The 21,568-nt window shown below is 40.1% G+C and overlaps 1 protein-coding gene across 2 annotated transcripts in view; it reads left to right on the top strand.

Moving 5' to 3' along the window:
* Window positions 1-21,568, top strand: part of LOC102236093 (neuron navigator 1) — an 87,357-nt gene that overhangs the window by 18,633 nt on the left and 47,156 nt on the right. The window contains exons 1-4 of one of the 2 annotated variants that reach the window (XM_023332727.1): window positions 1,461-1,689; window positions 1,934-2,752; window positions 14,363-14,465; window positions 16,778-17,131. In XM_023332727.1, coding sequence (XP_023188495.1) covers window positions 1,939-2,752; window positions 14,363-14,465; window positions 16,778-17,131 — 1,271 coding nt within the window. In that variant the 5' untranslated portion in view covers window positions 1,461-1,689; window positions 1,934-1,938. Of the gene's footprint in view, window positions 1-1,460; window positions 1,690-1,933; window positions 2,753-14,362; window positions 14,466-16,777; window positions 17,132-21,568 lie in introns of those variants that run through there. The other variant, XM_023332725.1, reaches the window with a different exon arrangement.

The following is a 21,568-nucleotide window of genomic DNA, read 5'->3' as shown; positions in this document are numbered from 1 at the left end:
CACACAGGATGCATTAGCGCTCAAAAATGGACTGCATGCAGATATATACTGATAGTGAGTGCCTTATTATTGACTTACAGCTCATTTTGTGCTCCATCAGCATAGTAATAGACATTGTAAAGTACAATGTGTGAAAACACTGTAAATTGTTTCTTGCTTGGTTCTGATTAACCTTTTTTTTTAATTATTTGGCATTTATTATAGATATATGCTTTCAGGCAAGTATATGGTTTTTAAGGCTATCAGAACATTTGCAAATTGTTTTGAGTATTTTTCTTTCAGTCGCAGCATCCACACTGAGGAGTGTTGTTCCCAGTGCAGTCTTGTAGAGCTTAGGTAAGGGGCATTCACTGACTGGAAATACCCCAGTGATTTTTTTGAGCATGCTGTAATTGCTGATTCTAAGCCCAAGTCAAATTCCCAGTGAATCTCTGAGACTGGGATTTTAGCAATATTTTTGGGAAACTAATAATTACTGTTTTTGTATATTCACACATAAAAGTTTATAATATTTCAGTCTGGATTTGAAATTGTGTAGAGTATTAACATGGCCATGTTAACTAGGGTGAAACAAGGTCTGGTATCCAAGATCTAGTCTTCTCTGTGAAGAAAAAGAAATTAGTAGACTGGGGAGGAAGAAAATAATTCCTTCTCTTGTCTGGGTTGGAATGTCTAGAGTGATGATATGGTGAACACTAACCAATTCCCTCCACTGGAGCTCTTATTTCTCTGGTCTTGTCTCATCAATGTGACACACTTGTAGAAGACCCATTCATACACAGGCATGGGGGAATATAGATAAAAACACACACTCTTAGATTCTCTTTCTCCTTCAAACACACACACAGTTGTTTACATCACTGAAGCAATGAATTTGTAATGTTGAGGCATGCATGAAACTGTACGATATCAATTTAATAGCTTGTGTATCTGCATTGGCCGGATGGAGTGGGTGGGTTAAAATGGGAAGTTGGCAAAGATGCAATGAGTGATAAGTGATGTGAGGCAGGTGAGGTAATGTAATGATAAATTCAGTTCTATAGGTTATTAGTTGTGGCTTAGTAAGTCACAGAAATTATCTTAATTTTTACATGATTTGCATCCAATTACTAATTTCTAGGTCTTTAGTGGCTGGACAATAAACTCACCATCAAAATGGGTGTTGACATAGGACAAGGTGAAGGGGAGAATTAATTCTACACAAACGTTTCATGTCTTTTAAAGCCCTTATTGTTTCCCATTCACTGGTGAGCAGCGTAGCACAGCCTCTGCAGTGTATTTTGGAAACAGAGGATGGAGCGGTGAATCAGCCAGTAGGAGGAGAGACCACGCGAGTGACAACATGAAGGAAGGAGGGAAGGAAGGAACGAGGAGGATGTAGGAAAGGAGGGTGAATGAGCTGGCAGGGGTAGAGTGAGCAACGCAGTGAGAGAGGGAGAGGCGAAGGGAGGAGAGAAAGAGGAAGAGGGGGGTGTTGTTGGTGCTGCTGCGACTGTTTCTCCTGTCAGTCGGCTGCTGGTCGCCTGCCGAACAGGAGGTAGTACAGAGCAAGACAGAGGTATCCTGAAGGGACATTGAGCTAGCGTCTGGTAAGGTTTTCATGTGTGTCGCACAGGCAGTTGCGGATACGCTTGTAGCTAGTGGATTTTGGTGCTGAACAAAGATCTGCAAATCCATGGATTATCAACAGTGAGTATGACTGTCACTCTACTAACCCACTCATCATTTTTAGCAAAGAAGTGAACCCACAGTCTGACACTGCAGGGAGTCTGGCTCACTCAGTCATGACCCCGGGGTGAAAGGGGGCGACAACCACTCAGTCTTTGTGTCTTTACGCATTTCTTTGTCCCCTTCTTTTCTCTGGCTCCTTTAATCAGCTGGTGTGTATGCATTTCTGAGTGGATGACTGATGCTGTTGCTTTTCTTCCTACAGGAGGGATGCTGGAGGCTAATGTGGCTAATATTAGCATGACAGCTAAGCCCAGAGAGCTGGATCTGAGGTCTGCAGCTGTCTCCTGTCAGGATACTTCAGCCCAGCCCATGGCATCCAGGAAGCCACAGACTAAGCCCTCTGCATTGCCCCAGGCACCTCCACGTCCTTCAGGGTCAGAGCTCAAAGTGTATCGGCCCAACTCCGGCTCTATCCCTATTCCAATACCTAATCCATCTGGGCTCCGCAAGCAGCGATCACTTGGCAACTTATGTGTGCTCACCGATGCTGAGAAGAAGCTGCACCTGTACCAATCCCCTCGATGGAACGATGATGCAAGTCGTCCTGGAGCAGGGTCTAACAAAGCCGGACAGACCAAGGCAGGTCAAGCAGGTGGCGGGAGACCACCTCTGTCTCGGACACTTTCAAAATCAGAACAGTCTCTATTCCAGGGTAAGCCCAAATCCTTCGGCTCCCCGGCAGTAGCTTCAAACATGGGTAAGCCGAGTCGAATCCCGGCTCCTGGTAAACCACGGGGACCTTACGCTGAGGTGAAGCCGATCAGTAAAGCCTCCGAAGTGAGCCCAGGTACAGACTCTGCCGAGAAGCCTCTCAAAGCTAACTCCAATGGAGCTGGGAGTGCTGGCACCAATGGCAAGAAACCTGGTGAGAAAGGTAAATCTGGAGCTCAGTTATCAGAGGAAAAGAAAGAAAAGAAGGGGGCAGATGGAGAGAATGACAAGAGTTTTCTGAAGGTGGACCCAGAGTTAGTGGTGACCGTTCTAGGAGACCTGGAGCAGCTTCTCTTTAGCCAAATGCTGGGTAAGTGTAATGCAGCTTTACTCTCCACACCTAAACCCGTCCTTTCACCTCCGACTGCATGAACTAGCACAATACGGCTCCATATCATTGCTGAAGCAAGCATTTCTAGAGAGCTGACATTGTTTTGTTGCGCAGCCGCAGAGTGGTTTGTCCTGGTCTCAACTGACCCAGTGCCACGGTGATCTAGATTTATGTTAAACCCTCTCATTTTCAGACTTCAGATGAGAAAATCTGAAGCCTGTAACAGCAAATATCATGCATTATTGTAAGCAGCTTTTAGGAGGCATCATATGCCTTCATGTCTTCTGGCTCCTACTAAAATCAGCCATTCGTTAATAAATGCCGTGTGAGTGGGACTCGTGGGGTGTGTGTTTTCATTCAGTAAATAAAACGGCTGCACATCGAGCCAGGCTCTGGTCACAGTGGGCCACATATTTAGCTACGCAGCACCCCTCCCTCAACCCCACCCTTTCCCCGTCCACGTCTATTGATCTCCGGGGCACTGACAGATGGTCACTATCCACCCCACTCCAATGTCCTCCCCCTGTTTCCGAGGGCAACGTGTGGGAGGAGAGAGTGGAATCTTGGCGGGTGGCTGCATGGGCAGGTAGTTGTCTGCCGTGGATGTAAACATTCCGATGTACTGCTTTATCCTAAGCTTTAGCCACTGGAGGTGTACTGGGAGAATAATGGCTGTGTTTATAATTATTGTGTATAAGTCTCTGAAATTCTGTGATAGGATATTGCTGATTCTCTTTTCATCCCTCCCTCTTAGTGGGAGAGGATAACATCTTAATTTACAGGAAGTGGGGAGAAAGAGAGAGACCAGTGAAGTCTTGACAAAAAGAAATAATTTTCTGGTCATTTTGAAACCCTCTGCCGTCTTCCTCTGCATTTCGTCCTTTTCTCTTCAGTAGCTTGTCTCCTGCAGCAGAGCCTAAAATCCCAGCCAGGATGACCTTGCCCCTGCCGGCCTCAGTGTGTTAGTTCTCTGGATGCTGTTTTGTGTGTGGATGCTGCGCATATGTGAGTGACCTTGTTTGCTGTTGTGAAGTTATTGGCGAGAACCTCATTAAGCAGCCAGGTAGAGAGGAGAAGGTTAAAAAGAGAGAAAATCCTCCACAGCACTGAGCTTAACAAGAGAAAAAGGAAAAGGCAGAACCATTTCACAATGTCAACCATATGTAGAAAGATTTTTTAAAAAATGGATAATGGCATCAGTGATTTCACTCTAAATAGAGCAATGTGAACGTTAACCAATAGCATTTGCTGAATTTACTTACTTAATGTGGAATGCCAACTGTTAAAATTTGGCCACTAGGGATTACTGATTATTCATCTGATGTTAAGCTCAACATCATCGGAAAGATGTCAAACAGTTAACATCTTTCAGATCCGAGCCATTCACATCTGATATATCAATCCAAATGTTTCATGGGATTATTTGAGTTTTCAAAGGATGAAACCAGGATCCCAAAACCAAAGGTGAGTTGCATGTAATCTGGCAGCAATAGAAGATCATTATTTAACCTTTTGCTTAAGTTTGCTGGTGTTTTTTTTTTTTTTTTCAGCCGACCAATAGCAATAAAAATGTACTTTTACTCCATGGCCTTTTCAGTGCCTTTTGTCACTTTGAAGTAGAACTCTCTCACAATTACATTTCTCTAAAAGTTTACGTTTAGGATGCACAATGGCAAGTAGAGTAAGAAAAACATCATTAAGAAAACAAAGTATACTGCAGAATTGCTTCAGCTTAGAAGCTGAATAGAAGCAATACCAACTGACCTAAAATTAACGTCTACCAGGAATCCTCCGTCAATGGGTCATTACTGTCTGCTACGACCTCCAAGAAGGTGTATCACAAAATCACAGCATATACAGAGGACATTGTGTGCTTGTGTGTGTGCAAATGCGTGTTGGGGTGAATTTGCATGTGTGTTCTGAAGAGAGGTTAATCGTAACTTGCCCTGTAGCTTTGCAGCTGTGGGCCCCTCCTTTATTGCATCTGCTTCTCCATTTCCGACGGGACTCTCGGCTAATTGGGTTCTGTTCTGTCATCGGAAGATAGATTATGGATGCTCAGTGGATCTACACCTTCCATTCTCTATGCAGTCTGACCTCATATTTTGCTTACTGGGAATTTGAATATGCTGGTACAGGATATTTTACTGGAGAAGAAAATTATAACAAATAAATCTGTTATGCTAATTGTTATCTGTAGGGAGTAGAAATCTGCCTGTACTTTTTACATGTCATATTGTGTGACATCTGACAACATCCTATGTGACACTGTCCTTTTGAGGATAGCCTGTAGTAATAGATAAGTTTGATGTAGAATGAAAGGGAGGTTGTATAACCAAACTCTATCTTCTGTTTATTTAAAATGTAAAACTCCCCTCCTAAGCTCATTGGAGAAAGACAAAGAAATCTTAATTTCTGCAAGGTCAAGATTAGTTTCTGTCATATTTGTTTATCTTTAATCAGACATGTTTTACCAGCAGCTTTTCATTTATTGGATTTAGGGAACTAGTTGACTAATCTGTGCACGTGAGGGAGCTTTAGGTTCTGGAGGTCTTTCCTCCAAATCCAAAATGTATTTCAGAATCTTCTGAGAGCAGATTTAGAGTTAAGGCTGGATGTAGAGGATAGAGAGGATGAACACTACTTGTGAAACTCTGCCACCATAATGAATAAACTTGAAATGCTTTAATAGTCATTCTAAAGCTCTGAACCTCAGATGTCTTCCACTAATGACCCTTGTGGTCCAATCCAGCACCCATAATGAGGCACGATGGAGAGGGTAAGCTCCCTGGAGCACTAGCCTCTCCCAGCATGGGGCAGGAATAGTTTAGAGCGAATCCCAGCTAAGACACCAACCAAGCTTCCGGATTAAGCCTCACATAAAGATAATGAGAAGATGTAACTTCCCCTCCCCTCCTATTTGCCTAATAACAGATCTATCACCGTGGAAAAGACCATCCATACAAACTAAAATGAATTAAAGCTTAAAGTCATCAGGGCATCTGTTTGGTTGGAGATTTAGGCATTTAGGGAAGTAGTTTAGAAGATTGTATGCTTGGTGATTACTTGTGCGTCTAAGTTAAATTTCTCCATACTCCTTTTCAGACTCATAGTCACCAAACAAGTGGTGTGTTGTATATATTTGAATATGTATGTTTGGTAAAAGGGTATTAAACTAAGAAAATATGCAAGTTCTACTTTTTATTGTAGAACTTGTTTTGCTCTTGGTGAAATGTCCATCTGAAATTTATATAAAATCAATTCAATTCAAGACGCTACAAAAACAAAATGTGAGACAAGTTGCACGTCGATGCTCAGCAAGCTTCCTCTGTCAACAGAGTGCATGTTTCTTTACACTGACACTGAATTGCGTGTCGATATGTCTGTGTGGTTGATTTTCTTCCCCTGACTCTGATTTGGGAAAAATAAGCCCCATAGAGAAACCAACAAGAGCTTTAACAAGAACACAAATGCAGTTGTTCGAAGGGAACTGCCGGAAAATATTATCAAAGCACTGTAGCCTCCTCAGTCCAAAGTACACTCAGGCATCAACGCAGAATGTGTGCCATGTTCGGTCACACATGCACTCTCCTCTTCTTATTCCTCAGGGGTTTTTTTGACCGTGACAGGGTATTTTCCATAGTCAGTTCCTCCATTGTGATTGGGGTGCTGAGTCTCTAATGTGATGCGGGAGTGGCCGGGGCCATGCAGGGCGGCCCTGGTTCTGCCCCGGGCTTTACTGAGTGAAGGATTCATGGGAGTTGTCCTTTAATAGAGGAGCTGGTGAGAAGCCAAATAAAAACAAATGGCAACAGGAAGGTGACGAATAAAACATACTTTTCTCTTCCTGTCTTTCTCTTCCTCCCTTTCATGTTTGATGCGAGTTGACGGCCAGCGGTGTTCTGTCACCAGTCACACAGCAGAGAGGATATTTCTGGCACGAGGGTTTCAGGAAGAGGACAGAGAACATATTTTAAGTATGACAGAGAAGTTATAGCCAAGATTATTCATAGATTAAATGACTGTTTACATGCATGGCAGCATTTATGTTTAGGCTCATTGTCTTTCGTCACTTCAGTAGTGTTATGTATGTTTGTTTGTGTTTAGATGTGGGTTTAAATGCTCTGTGGTCAGTCTGTAAAAACTTAATGCAAAGACCATTGCATTAGTGTAGTCTACTTCCTGCCATCCTCCTCCTAAATCATATTAGTACTCAGTGTGTTTTTGTCTCATCAGCTCTCACTTCAATGAAAGTTGCACAGTTACAATCCTCTCATTTCTATTGCGCCACGTTGAAAACAGAAAGCTTACATCAGCTGTTATTTTTCCATTTTAAATCCCAAAATTTGTGATTCACTCCTTTAAAAAAAATTCCCTTGAAATGCCTTTTTTTAAAAAAATACCAGAATATAAAATAATGATATCCTTGCATAATTTAATCTTAAGTATAAATACAGATGTTCTGTGAAAGCCTCAGATGTTTCTTAGACACCATTGTGAACAAACTGGTACAAATACTCCAAAAATGTGCTTTGGGAGTTAATAAAGTATTTTATGATCATACCAATACCTTACTCTTGCAGTTACAATTGTTGAATTTTTTAGATCTTTATTCAGCACATCTACATAAAACCACTAAAACACTACCGACTAGGTAAAGGTTTAGATCATTCATGTAATAAAAAACTCCAGACAAAGTCCAGATCTAAATGTGATTGAGAATTTGTGGAAAAATGTAAAACTGGATGTTCCCAGACATTCCCTATCCAATCTAACCGAGCATGAGATATTTTGTATTGAAGAATGAGGGATAAAAATAAATCTCTGCAGATCTATGTTAGGTGGGTATATTGTTGAAGAAAGGGACTTTACAAAATAGATAACATCAGGAAGAAACATCATGTGAAAACGTTGAAACAACATCTCAAGACATCAGCCAGGAAGATAAACGTTAATTTAAATGGTCTTTCCAAATAGATTGTGACACTGCCAAATTAGTTACAAAGTAAAGGACAACAAAATCAATGTTTCTTTTTTTCAGTCAGTTTCTGATGTTTCTCTACATTTCTTCAAAGTTGTAGTCTAATGGGAAAAATATGAATAATAAAAAAAAAATAATCTAATTTTGGTCAGAAATGAATGCATGCAGATTCAAAAATAGCCACTGTGCGATCTACATCTGCTCTGGCACCTGTTACAATATGTTTAGAGATGGTTTCTCCAAATCAAATATTTATCCAACCATTTTGATTCCTTGTTTAGTATGTGCATCTGTAACACTTTAGCAGAGACACTGACTTGTCATCACTTCCCCTTGTAACCCACCACCTCGTTAAGAGTCCAGGCGAGTGCAGGCTGTGTGTCTGACATGTGCGAGGAAAGCTGCAGCTGCTTGAAGAGCATTGTGAAAAAAAAAGTTCCACAGGAAGGAACCCTCTTGAACAAAAACACACCCAAACATTACCACACATTATGCTCTGCCTGAGCTGGTCAGGTTATTTAGTATGTAAGCATTGTGCTTTTGCATGGATGTGTTTGGAAAAAAAAACCCCCAAAAAACTAGCTTATGGATAAATGTAGATGGTGATGATAATCTCTTTTATTGCAGCACCATCCAAATCGACATGGCTTTATGTTAAAAAATATCTGTTCCTAAACCAACAGTACCATCTTTTGAAGCAACGGCTGCCATAAAGTGTTTGTATTAACTGGTATTGAGCTTTTCATGCAGGACGATTCTTGGCTACTCTTCTAAAAAAACAAAGAAATGGTAAAAAAAAATGTATTTCAAATAGGGAGGTGTTCAATCATAAATAGCCTCAGATCATTCAATAACATCTCAATTGGATTTTGGTCCAGACCTTGACTTAGGCCACGCTCCAACTTGTATTTTGATTTATGTTCAGAATGGATTGGATTGGGTTGGATTTACTCATGCAGTATGCTCTGCATCACTGCCGGGGTGAATAAGCTAAGAATACTGATGCTTAAAATCTTTTGTTGATGGCTGAATATATGTAACTACCTTCAGAGTTTTTTGACTGACAGCAGAATTTGTGGTTCTATGGCTTGAAAAAAGTTAACCTGATCCTGACTATCATTCTAAAAACTAATGGGGAAAGTTTTTTCACTGTGTGATGCTTTTTATTTTGAAATACTGTTCGGTATTTGGTACAGACCATCTGGAATGTTCCAATTTAGTCTCATCAGTCCTGAGAATATTTTCCCAGAAGTTATGTCAATGATTTTTGGGAAATGTGACAGTGGCCTTTCTCTTCACCATTGGTGATCTCTGGTCACCAATGGTTTTGGTCTTGGAACTTGTTCATGGATGCCATTTTTTGCCCACTCACTCTAATTCTTTAAGGCTGACCTTAGCCAAGACAAATGAGGCATAGAGTGCCATAGATGCCATTCTATGGGTTTTTTTGTGATCTAAGGATGACATGTTGATGTACTCGAAGTATTTATTTATTTTTGCACCACTGTTGACCATTGTTCTATGTTTTGTTCATTTACTGACAGTGGTTACTATTATAATTTGTTGGTGTTCCAAAACCATTGAAATGATTTTGCAACTGGACTTCGTTCTCATCGGTTCTCGTGTTGCTTTTTGAGATAGTTCAGAAATGAGAAGTTCTTTTGGGCAGAGTTTGGTAAGATCCTTATCGTCATTTCATGAAAGTAAACTTGTCTTAAAGCCTCCTTATCTAAACCCCTCCCATAAGCGGATAGCACAGTGGGTTTTAAGCAGATAGAGCTGTAGCTGAGGAGATATGCCAAGTGTATTTTAAGTATGTATGCGTGTGTTTGTATCCACATTTGGAGAGCTAGGCTTTGGCAGCAGTACAACCTGGTATGAGGAGATTTAGATTTGAAGGTTTAACTTGTGGATTAGTTTTTTTTTTCACATTGAGATTTGTGATCGCGATGTCTCAATTATAACTGCCCAAAACTCTGCAGCTGTGCTTCGAAGACTCCTGGATAAGGATTTCCAATTTTAAATGGATTCCACATTCACTGGCTCACTGGTGTATTTTCCGTCTCTCAACCATGTACAGGCTTAAACCTTCTGTCATGGCAAGACCTCTGCATCATTTATGACCAACAACTGTTTAGAATTAATGCACACAGATACTGTTGTTCCTGATTCACTCATTAGCTGGTCTTGTTGGATAACAGAGGATATCATCAAATGCTCCAATATCCTGTTTCGACATCTTGGTGTAGCAGAGGAACGTCAGTGTGTGTTTCCGTGCGTCAATATGCATTTGGTGTGTGTTTGTTAGGCCCCTCCAGATGAGCAGGAATCGCTGTATTTTGTAATGCTTCCTGTTTTGCAAGTTGTCTGAGGTCAGCTGACAGCTGCAGTGCTAGGCAGAGACAAAACAAACAGAAAAGCAGGAAGCATGAATATTTTAGCTATGGTTTTGTCGTACAAGAAAATAAAAGTAATTAACGAATGCATCGTAGCTGTTTGAAACAAAAATAACACACCAGTTGTTGTGTGTCACTGGAGTGGAATACTGCAATGGCTGTTTTTGTAGCTCACAAACTCTCACTTCCCTTGTGAAAAATTTAAAAAAAGTATGTGGAAGGAGGTGCAGGTGCTCTAGAGCGAAGCTGAGCAGCAGCCATCTATCATGCAGTAAGTGCTGCTGTGGCCTGAGGATGGCTGCTGTGACTCTAACATATGTGCACACACACGCAGACAGGACATGGACAGATAACCTCCGGAGGGAAGGAGGGAAAGAATAGAAATGGGGGCCATTACTCATCCTTTCATTCATATTCAACCAAAAAAAAAAATCTTTCTGATGAGGGACACACACACATACTGTATATTCCTGCACAGGTAAGAACATGTCATGCCACTAAAAAGAAAATTTCAATTAGTTTCACAAGAACAGAAGCCATTAATGCATCTTTGGGGAGTTTGTTTCTAATGGAGAGGAGACTTGAGTGAAACCAGAGGAAGCAAAGAAGGCATTTTCTCGCTTTTACTTTCCCACATGCTCTTTTCTACTAGCCACAAAATGAAGTACTTTACCTCTTTTTCTTATTCCTATCTGCTTCACAAATGACACAACATCTTCAGTTTGAATGTCCTGATCATGGTATTTTGTAATAAATGGGATCAGGTTTCCTGAAAAACCCAGCTTCCAATACCTGCTGTTGATAGCATATAATACTAGCCTGAGAGCCATACTGCCATTTTTCCCAGCCAGTTTTTGAAAACACTAAGGTGAACCTAGATTCATTAATGTGCAGCCATGTATTTGTACAATATATGATGGTGCAGAACATACCAAGGGATACATGTGCCTGTTGTTTCAAACACTGCAGACTACAATGAAGAGTGCAACCGTGTTAAAAACTGAAGTTAAAGTGGACATCAAAGAAACACAGATAGAGATGTCCTTACAGTGTTTTATGAAATTTGTTTATACAAATTAACTAATGTCATATATCCATGTAAAATAAAAAACTCATCATCAAAGTGACACATTAAAATGTGAACAACTAGAGAATTTTACTAGTGTTACTTCTCATTTTGTTGAGTATTCCATACATTTAATAAGACTTTATATGTATTTTTCCTACACCTGATAATGCTGGAAAATTAATTGTTTTGTTCAGACAAAAAAATATTCCCTCAAAAAATAAATACAGCAGAATGTCTCCCATTACTTACAACAAAGTTGATGGAAAAAATTTTTTTTTTCTGAAGTCTTTCCTGCATTCCAGCACTTTATTAAAAATCAAAGAAAGCTAGTAAATAACTTGGTACTCATTCCTATTGAAGCATTGCTTCTGTCTTCATTGAAAAGCAAAAGAAAACAAAATCTTAATCACGTCACAAGTCGTGTTACCTGACAGTTGATATTGCAGACAAATTAAATGTTGTCCAAATAGAAATAATTCAAATAAAACAGGCTGATATACTTCCAAGTAAAAGTGAGGTGAGTCTCTTAAAATGCCACTTGAGTTTTTTTTTTTTTTTCTCTCTTTTACCTGAAAGCATTCTTCCATTAGGATGCACAGACAGCTCTGGAGAACCTGCCTGCACTTACAAGGGCACTCTCACTCCAACATGCTGACTCTCATTTCAACAGTCTGAGTTGTCCATTAAGAAAGGCACCTTAGCAGGTTTCTTAGAGCCTCTGTGGAGCTTGATCTTGTTTATGTGCATGAATCCAGAAGAGACAGGTGGAAACTGTGTCCCAGCACATACAGACATGCACAGAAATACTTCCACACAGCAGAGAGAAACTCAGTTTAAACCAGATCAGTATAAATCATCGGCACCCCAGGGGAGCTGCCAGGATTTGACAGGGATATTTGCATCCCTAATTCTCTCACTAGCACCCTCCCCACCTCGCTCTACATGCCAGCTGGGGCCACCGGGACCAGAGCACAGGCGGGACAGGAAGAGACTCACAGACATGTAATCACAAACGCACTCATACGTCTACACAGAGGATCACACACAATAACGCAGACCATAGCTAATCAATTTGACAGCATTGTTAAACAAAGCTCCCATTTAGGGTAATTAGAATCGCACAATTAAAGCCCACATGCGTGTGTCACGCTTTGTCTGTGTTTGCGTGTATTTCAGACGCTTTGTTCCAGATTAATCTCAATGTGATCACATTATCAACTCTGAACGTCCTTAAGCCGTGTTTTCATGGCCTGAATTTGCACGGTAGGAGTCTTTGTCACATCTCCACTTTCCATCTGAAAAGAAAAAAAAAAAATTTCTTTGGAGTTTTTATGTTTTTGGTCATCTGGTGTCTGTAGGGTGCACGTGTGTATTTGAGTTGCACGTTTGGATTACAAAGTCATCATGTCCTTTTTGTTCTTGATGTGCAGCCTGATCAATTTTATTTGTTGTTTTATTCTTTGACAACAAATCAATCCGGTTACATTTGGTCCAAGTATCTATTAGATTGTCTGTATCTTTGAAAGAGAGGAGGCCAACTAACTATTCATATACAAATGTGTCCATTGGGTAAGTGTGCAGCTGTTGTTGGGATTGACACTTCCAGCACCTCATTATTTTCCCTCCTCTCTCATTAGGATGACCTCTTACTCTTTTCCTCCTCATTAACCATCTGGGCTTCTTCGCAGGAGTGATATTTAACATTCATTGGGCAAAACATTTTCCTGTTTTGGAGTTGTAGCCCCAAAATAAACCTTAATCACCTTGAGTTTGCATTGCGTCTGAAAATTTGGTGCAACCCTTTTTCAAACATCACTCAGGCAGCCAAGTAGTTTTACACACTAAGTACTAATGTTGCTGGTAACATTAGTAATAAATTACTGACATAAAAATATGGAAAAATTAAAATTGATCCTTTAAAATATCTTCTAAGAATGTGGAGATGATGAACTTAAAGGGATCCCCTTATTTATTTTGCCATGTGACAATTTCCTGTGGCTAAGTAATACTTTTTGTTGTGCAGGTTTGGGAGTCAGCTGGCTTGGACTAATAGTCTATTGAACTCAACCTCAGGGATAAACAGACAGCCCTGTATCTGACCTTCATAACACTTCTGTTTCCACCATCTCATTTCACATAAACATACTCTGGAGAGTTGAGGCAAGCAGGGGTGAAGGTTAAACGATGCAGCAGAGGTGTCCTGATTAGTTCCTACCTGAAAGAGATGCTTTTTTCCCTCTGTTGAAAGGGTGTAATAAAGAGAGTGTTGGGTGTCTCGTGATAGTATTAAAATCTAGAAACATAACAGTCTCTCATGAAAGAAAAAAAAGTTATATCTGAACATTAGAGCTTTTAGTTTGGAACTGTGTCATAGCATTTTGTTGTTTTAATGGCTCTGTGTTTTTTTCACTTCATCTAATCCATTCCTGCTTGCGGGCAGTTTGAGGACAGGCCCACCCACACCCTCACGTTACTGTAAATCATTAATCTATATGATTCTGTTTGAGCAGATTGCAACCGATTTGAAAGGGGTGACACAGAATCCAGTGTGTCTGCTACTAAGGTTATTTGAGGATAGATTTTGGTTTAGTCCACATGGATAGAAGTGGCAGAATGCTCAGACTAAAGTGAGATACATACATCTATAAAGGCAGATGACAAAGCTGTTTGGTTGAAAATGATATGGGTTAAGGTTTTTCTTCTATCTTTTTAATCTGTTTCATGATTTGTTTATTTTTGCTGTGCTGTTGTTTATAAAAAATACCTGTTCACACTGCTGTTACAGAGGCTGGCAAAAGTGTTAATCAATGTTGAACGTTTTCACATTTTACATTATAAAACATATTTTACATGAACATTAAGTTCAACTTCACAATAATAATAATAATAATAATATTACACTACTCTGTGTTGGTAAAGTTTGTTGTTATAATGTGACAAAATGTGCAAAATATTCAAGGGAATGAGAACCATTATTGCTCATAAAGCTATCTGAGATTTTGGCTACAAGGCACATGTATTAAACGTCACTGTCTTTTCAAGGTCTTTCCTTAGGCTTAATAAGAATGTCATATTTGGTCATATTCGGTGTTATGTCACTCATCCTCTTCATACATGTAATTAGGACTTTTGCACCCCTGCAGATCCAGAGTCTCAAAGGAAAAGGACGGTGCAAAATGTGCTGGACCTTCGTCAGAACCTGGAGGAAACCATGACCAGTCTGAGAGGGGTTCAGCTCAGCCACAGGTCAGCCACTCAAAAACCCCAAAATACACACACATACGCACACACATACCCCCACCCACATGCACGCACACACACAATCTAATGGGAAAAGGATGCTAAAAATGAAACGCACACATCAGAATCCTTGACATTTCAACCAGAGTGTTGCATAAGGTGGTGACGAGCCTGTGGGAACGCAGATCAATATCGGTTTCCCTATTTGACCTATAGCAGTCAGTCTGTCACCCTCATCTTGCAATGAGTCTTGTTTCAATTGTTGTTACAAAACAGAATAAATTCAAAAATGACCTCAAAGCTAGTCTTTCTTTTGAACGGTTGAAAGAGTTGTATCTTGCGACGATGCTTGGACTGATTGAATTTAAGTGTGTCGGGATGTCCTTTTCCTTCCATTGGATCCTGTGCCAGTTTCAGTATTTAATGTGTCCTTGTCCTTCAGAGCTTCCCTTCCATCCGTTCGTCTTTGCATTCCTCCAGTATGCATCCTTTCCCTGTCCCTCAGCAGGAGCACTCCACGTGTAGAGCAGCTCAGCAGATGGTTCCCTGCTGGAATACATTTCCTCTGCCGTTCATATTTTTATTGCATTGTGATAACCTTCAGTCAGCAAGTACTGACTTTGCTTTAAGGCCCAGAGTCTGCCTCAGAAAGTCTTATGTGCAAATAGGATGTCATATATCCTGTGTGAGCTGGAGATTTGTATTTATTAAACAAAACGATTCCCCTGAAAAGCTAATCAGTGTATTTCACATCTTTTATCTTCTATTTTGTAACCATGTAACACACAAAAAGGCTTTTAAAATCTATTCCAACAAGAGGATCGCCGTTTCTTCATGTTTAGCCATGTGGCTTTTTATTCAGAAATGTTTTACAGTATTTTTTACGAGGACGTTTCTGTATCCTGCAGACGAGATTAATTTTAATGCAGCGGGTAAATGCAAATGCCATGACACAGCGTGAGCGCTTGTAACTTTTAATATGCTAATTCTCATAATTCTCAGACCAGGCACTAAGTAGTGATGTGCTGTGCCGTACTACTTTGGCACACAGTGAGTTTTTACTGATCATGTTTGTAGACACATACAAATGTTTCCTGGCATAAAGTGATTGTCACACAGTGTGCAGTTATCACACTCAGTGTTGAGCCATATGAAGGCAGGTTTGCTGACAGGAAAACAGCAACAAAAACCTGTTCATTATGCCTCTGCGGGTGGAATTATTCTAAGGTAAGCTCAAAGCAAACATAGTCACAGCAGAATAATCCCTAAGCCTTGTAAAGTCAATACAAAGCATCTTATAGTGAGGTTTGGATGAGAAGGGGATGCATCCTCCGTAACGGGAAATCATGAGTTTCAGGTAGGTGGAAGATGTTTATTTTTAAATACAGTGAGTTTCAGCAATGTCATAAATTAATTGGTCCATTGTATTCTGAAAATCTATCTGAAAAGTAAATGCTTAATTTCCTGGGGAGCTTTCTTGATACCACATGAAAGATTCCAAATTTGATGGGAAAAGTAACTCAGATAATCAAAATATAAAATGTCAGAAGAGATTGCCTAAACCTAAATTCTAATACCTAATTTTTATGTAAGAGGGAGTAGAGAAAACGGACATGAGTCCAATATCAGTGAGCACACGGACTCAGGTTACCACTGGCTTTCTCACCTTTAAAGGACCCGTATTAGATCTCCAGTAACCTCCAGGTCAAGCATTTGACTCACAGTTCAGCTGACCTCTTGGTTTTGGCACAAATAGCAGTTCAGTCTGGCTTGGAGCAAGCAACTGATTCTGTTACTTCTGGTACGGGTCAGTGAAGGTCTAGTTGAAGGTCTAGATCAATAAAAAAAAAAAAACCTAAAACCTCCTAAATAATGTCACTGTGTCAGGCTGAGGCTTAACTGTATAGCATGCAGAGAGAATATAGTCTCATGAAATCTTCACTTACTTTACACAAAACATATAATGCAAGGACCCAATGCTATGCAAGGACATAGCATTGATCCTTGCCTTACGTTCAATACAAATGAGGGGATTACTTGGATAAGAAGGTGGGTAGATCTTTGATGTGGACTCCAGGAAGAGTAGCCATTCTTACAGTAATGGCTAGTGGGGATCCAAATAAACAGATTAAATATCTCCCTTATCTCAGTTCCACAGAGGACTTCATATCCACAGTACAAATACATTATCTGGCATTCAGACAAAACATCATCCGATCATGGTTGTGTACTCACAATGTGTTGGGATGCTGAGCTCTTATCAGGTCAAATGAGGAAATTAATCAACTTTTTGACCTTTTTGTTTGTTTCCCATCCAGTAGCTGCGTGGAGGGGACCATCAACTATGACAGCGATGAAGCTGCTGCCTTCTCAATCTCTAGCATCTCCAACCGCTCCTCTCCTCTGTCATGGCGCCATGGGCAAGCAAGCCCCCGTCTGCAGGCCGGCGACGCCCCATCCACAGGAAGCGCCCCATCTGACGTTCCCCTCCGCCTCAGCCAGACCTCACGTATCCACCTCATAGAAGACTTGGAGGATTCAGATCCATCTCTCCTGAAGGGAGATTACCTCAGTGACAGCGATTTTGGGGGCAAGAATCCAATCGATGACTACGAAGACGATGGCGATGATGATGATGTCGACGATGATGATATTGACGACTTAGAGAATGGGTGAGTGTGTGCTCTTTAGTTTTAAAAGCCCGTTTCTAACCGCACCTCTTTATTTTGACCATAAATAATGAAGCAGGACCATGTAGTTCCTGTAACAAATCACAGTCCCACCACCCTCTCTTGCCTGTTTTTTCATGTCAGATGTTTCCCCTGCTCAAATTTGAGAGCAGCCCTCTGGCAGCATCAGGGAATGTTGTCACCATTTCCAAGGCCCCATGGAGAGAGCCTCCCATTATTGAGCTGGCTGGGGTTGCTAACAGGCTTCCACATGGAGCAACCTGCTGAAAAAGCTAGAATACAGAAATCTTTAGAAAACTGTAACTAATTCACATCCACAGTCTGATAAACATGTTCTGACTTAATCTCATATAAGATTCAGTTGTATTCACTTGTCTGTCTGGATGTTGACTACCACAACATTGTAACCTGAAAAGGTGAACATAAGTTGTTTGTTCAGAGCCTAATCACTAGAATAGGTCACAAGAGGATAAATCACCATGATAGCTTCTGCTGTTCATGGCTTTACTTGGAACATATATACAAGAATAATATCTCTATCAGTACTGCACCAATCAGAAGCAAGCCTGCCAACTTTTCAATGCCCCACATCTTCTATAATAGGTTAAGAGCTTGAAAGGGTAAAACAAAATAACTTTACTGTAATACAATGCGCCTTCCTCGTTACTTCTTCAGTTTTCTCCTTTGCCTACTAATGATGAAATGTACATGATATGATATTCTGTTCCAGAAATAGTTGGGTCTGAAACATTAAAAAGTTTCAAATGGTGAAGGAATGGCCAGCACCATTAAATAAAGTCTGGCTCTGTGTCTGAGTAATTGGCTAGCATCCCTTTATAGAAAAACTGAAACAAGATTCTTGATAAACTGTGGATATTTTCCCTGCAGACTCCAGTTGCACCATGAAGACTGGTGTGACACGTTGGTGTGTTCATGGTGTGCTTGCTGTTCAGAGAAAAGATTCGCTTTTTGAGTTCTCCACCAGTCAATCAAGGCCAGTCAAAAAAATATCAAATTTCAGTCACTTTTTAATAATCCACCCATTCATTGTCCATTCAAGAGACAGCCGAAAACACTGGAGAGATCATCTTGTGTCCATCTCAGGACAACACAGAGACACACAGAACAAACACCCCTACACACACTTTCACTCCTGAGAACAATTAAAAGTAACCACTGGACTGAAGAAGCCAAAGTATCCAAAGAGAACCCACACAGTTACAGGTAAAACATGCAAACTCCATAGAAAGGCCCATCGCTGGGTTTTAAACCCACAACTTGCAAACTACTGCTCCACCATTAAGCCTGCACTTCTAGTCACTACAGAATAAAGACAGTATAGTTTTAGGAGATCTACTGAAAATGATCTAAGCTGTGCTCCCTCGGTGATCTTTCGCTACTTGCTCAAAATGTACGATTCTGCATTTTTCACACAACTTTAGAAGCAGAGTCATGTTTCAGTGACCGACTCTGAGGACGCCGAACAAAAACACAATATCTCATTGTGAGCTTGGATTCTGGCTGAGTGTTTGTCAGCTGCAGTCAGAGTTCGTCCAAGCAAACTGAAAAAAAAGCCCCTTTCAGGCCACAGCTCGACATCTCCACGGTAATCACAAAAATGCACCCCCAGTCACAGTAAAAACAGTTGCAACACACACAGTTTAAACCCCTGTAGAGATGCTTTGTTGCAGGTCACCAATAAGGTTATGCAAAGTTTCTTTGAGGACGCCAAACCACTAGGCCAATGTTCTAAAAGAAAAATAGTTTGGGACAGAGAAATGTCAAACAACACTATAAAGAGATTGACAGGCCGGTAGATGAAAGGAAAACACATCTACTTTTATCTCTCTTTTTCTTCTGTTTAAGGGGAATTTATGACTGATATTGTCATAGATTTGCTTAGAGGCTACTCATCTTTGGTCTAAAGTGCAATATTATTTTATTAATGCAAGTACATTACATATTTATACAACTGGTATTTATTACAGGTCAAAATAGAGTAGGAATCTGAGCAACTTCCCAAAGTTGTAACTTTTTTGCAAGTTTTACTACAAAAACATCCACTTCTGAATACTATTTAGTTAGTAGTTTGTGCATTTTGTTGCTTTAAGTTTCTCTTGCAAACCGCAAATAAAGAGCTAAATAGTTTCTTAATTTTGCACCTTAACTAATATATGTTTCCCACTAGAGGGCAGACTGGTGCTGCCGTTTCCCCATTCCCTGATGAGGTCCCTCCTCCCTGACAAATTGTCTGGGTGCATTCCCTCTGAATCCTCTCCATATTCGCATAATTTATTACATATCCTGCTTCATCATGCATTCAAATACCAGCAGCATCATACACAGGTCACCGTACTCTTCCACATCTCATCTCGGTAGATATTGTACATAGGAGTTCCCTCAATGCATAATTCATTTCTTTGTCAGGGTTATGCATATCTTCTCACTTTATGTTGAAAGAGAAATTATATGAAGGGCAAAGTATGTGAATTTGTCAATAAACAAGGCTTGATTTGACTCCATACTCGCCATGAGTCACTAAAGTTAAGACATGACTCACAGTCACATGCAAAGGTAAACTTACTGTGACTATAACATGACTGGACTCCGCACAGACCCCATATACTCTCTCTCACACAGCCTGAGTCACGATTCCTTCTACCAGTTATTAGTTTATTTTATTTTTTTAAGTGAGGACCTCAACTCTTAAAACAAATTCTTCCTCCATCTGGATCCAGGAATCTCCGCAGTCCGTCACGCAGTCTTATTCACATACGAGTCATTTTTACCGGGAAACACTGACAGGGTAGAGCATGACAAGATTCCTTTCTGAGTGTTTATGTCTGGGAACTTAAAGAAGATTATGTTTAAAAAAAGGTTACATTGTATTCACAATAAAGTATCCATTATGAATGCGGAGCTTTTGTAAAGGAAATGCTTAAATGTCAGTAAATATGTAAGTGCATGGGGAAAGTTTCTTATTAAGACTGCGTAAATGTGAATAAACAAAAACAAAAGAAATAACTACTTTAGTCTTTATGAAGGAAATATGTCATTATTTGGTCTCCAGAGTCAATCAAAACTTAAGACAACATACAGGTGAAGCATTTTTATTAGTTAATTTCAGGAAAAGCAATATGATCCTCCAGTGCTCATCTAATCTGTCCAATACATTGATCAGTAGAATCTAAGTAATTGATGATGGCACAAAATATTTTGTGTGCAAATTAGACACTGAATGCATTTGGATGGTAACACAGACCTCAGCCAGATAAAAGGAAAATCTGGAATTGCTCAACACGTAGCCACCCAAATAGCTCGGCTGAGTTATACACCACAACCCTTTGGTTTCAGTCCCAGTAACATTCTCTAAAAGCACACTGAGGTACAAGCTTTACCTAATCAACTCTTACGATGTGAACAAAATGATCCATTATGAGTTCATGGCTGTGTGTTTATGGAGGAATAATGTTCTGAAAGTGGACAATGCAAAGGGTAAAAACCTTAATCCCACAGGAAAACACAGATTTGTTTGATAAACAAGATAACATTAATTGTCTGTGATTCAGTTTTGCAAATCTTGCATGTAATTTTGTTTTAATGCTCCTGCAAATTGTTTGTAGCATAGCTTGTTAGGGGTGTGGTAGACATAAAATCACAGATGGTTCACCAACAACAGGCATCAGGAGTTAAATTTAGTGAAGGACTAAGATACAGATAATTTATAATGCCTCAGAGCCTGACCTATTTAGACTTAGACTTAGACTTGTACTTTATTGATCCTTTGGGAAGACTCCCTCAGGAAATTGAAGTTACCAGCAGCTCCCAGGCAAAAAAACAAAGATAACACACAGTAAGCAAAAGATAACAGATAAAGATAATTTGTAGGGATGAGATTGGGCATTCTGTGTTTTTAAGGTACCTCATTCATTTCACAGTGTAATGTAACTAAGAATAATCATCGAAATTACTATTTTTTAAAATCTCTTATGTGGGTGAAGGGGGTATTGAAATAGCCGTAGGCAATGATATTTTGCTTATGTAAGCAATTTCTGTTTGTGTATATTTATTTTTTGAGAAGCTGCAAGATTTAATCTAAGGACAAACTACATGTTGCTGATTACTGCTTCTGCTGTGAGATGACCCAGATTTATATTCTGGTTAAACCTCCACTTGCAACAGCCTGACTCAAATATATAAATAAATTTAGGAAAAATAACATGGCATATTAGTCATCACTAATGAATAAGTGAATGGACTGTGGGAGTGTATGAAGCACACAATATCATTTCCACCAAAATTTCAAAGGCAACCTGGGAGTTTTCCCCACTGCTTAAGGAGAGCCAGTGACAGCAGGCAGGAGCAACTCTGTAAGCCCAGGTGTGTCATATGCCACTGATGTCAGCCTTGAGCCCGAAG

This window comes from Xiphophorus maculatus, chromosome 1 (genome assembly GCF_002775205.1).
Source record: "Xiphophorus maculatus strain JP 163 A chromosome 1, X_maculatus-5.0-male, whole genome shotgun sequence".
NCBI lineage: Eukaryota > Metazoa > Chordata > Actinopteri > Cyprinodontiformes > Poeciliidae > Xiphophorus > Xiphophorus maculatus.
The sequence above is the reverse complement of the archived record's forward strand: the minus strand, read 5'-3'. Positions and strand labels throughout refer to the sequence as shown.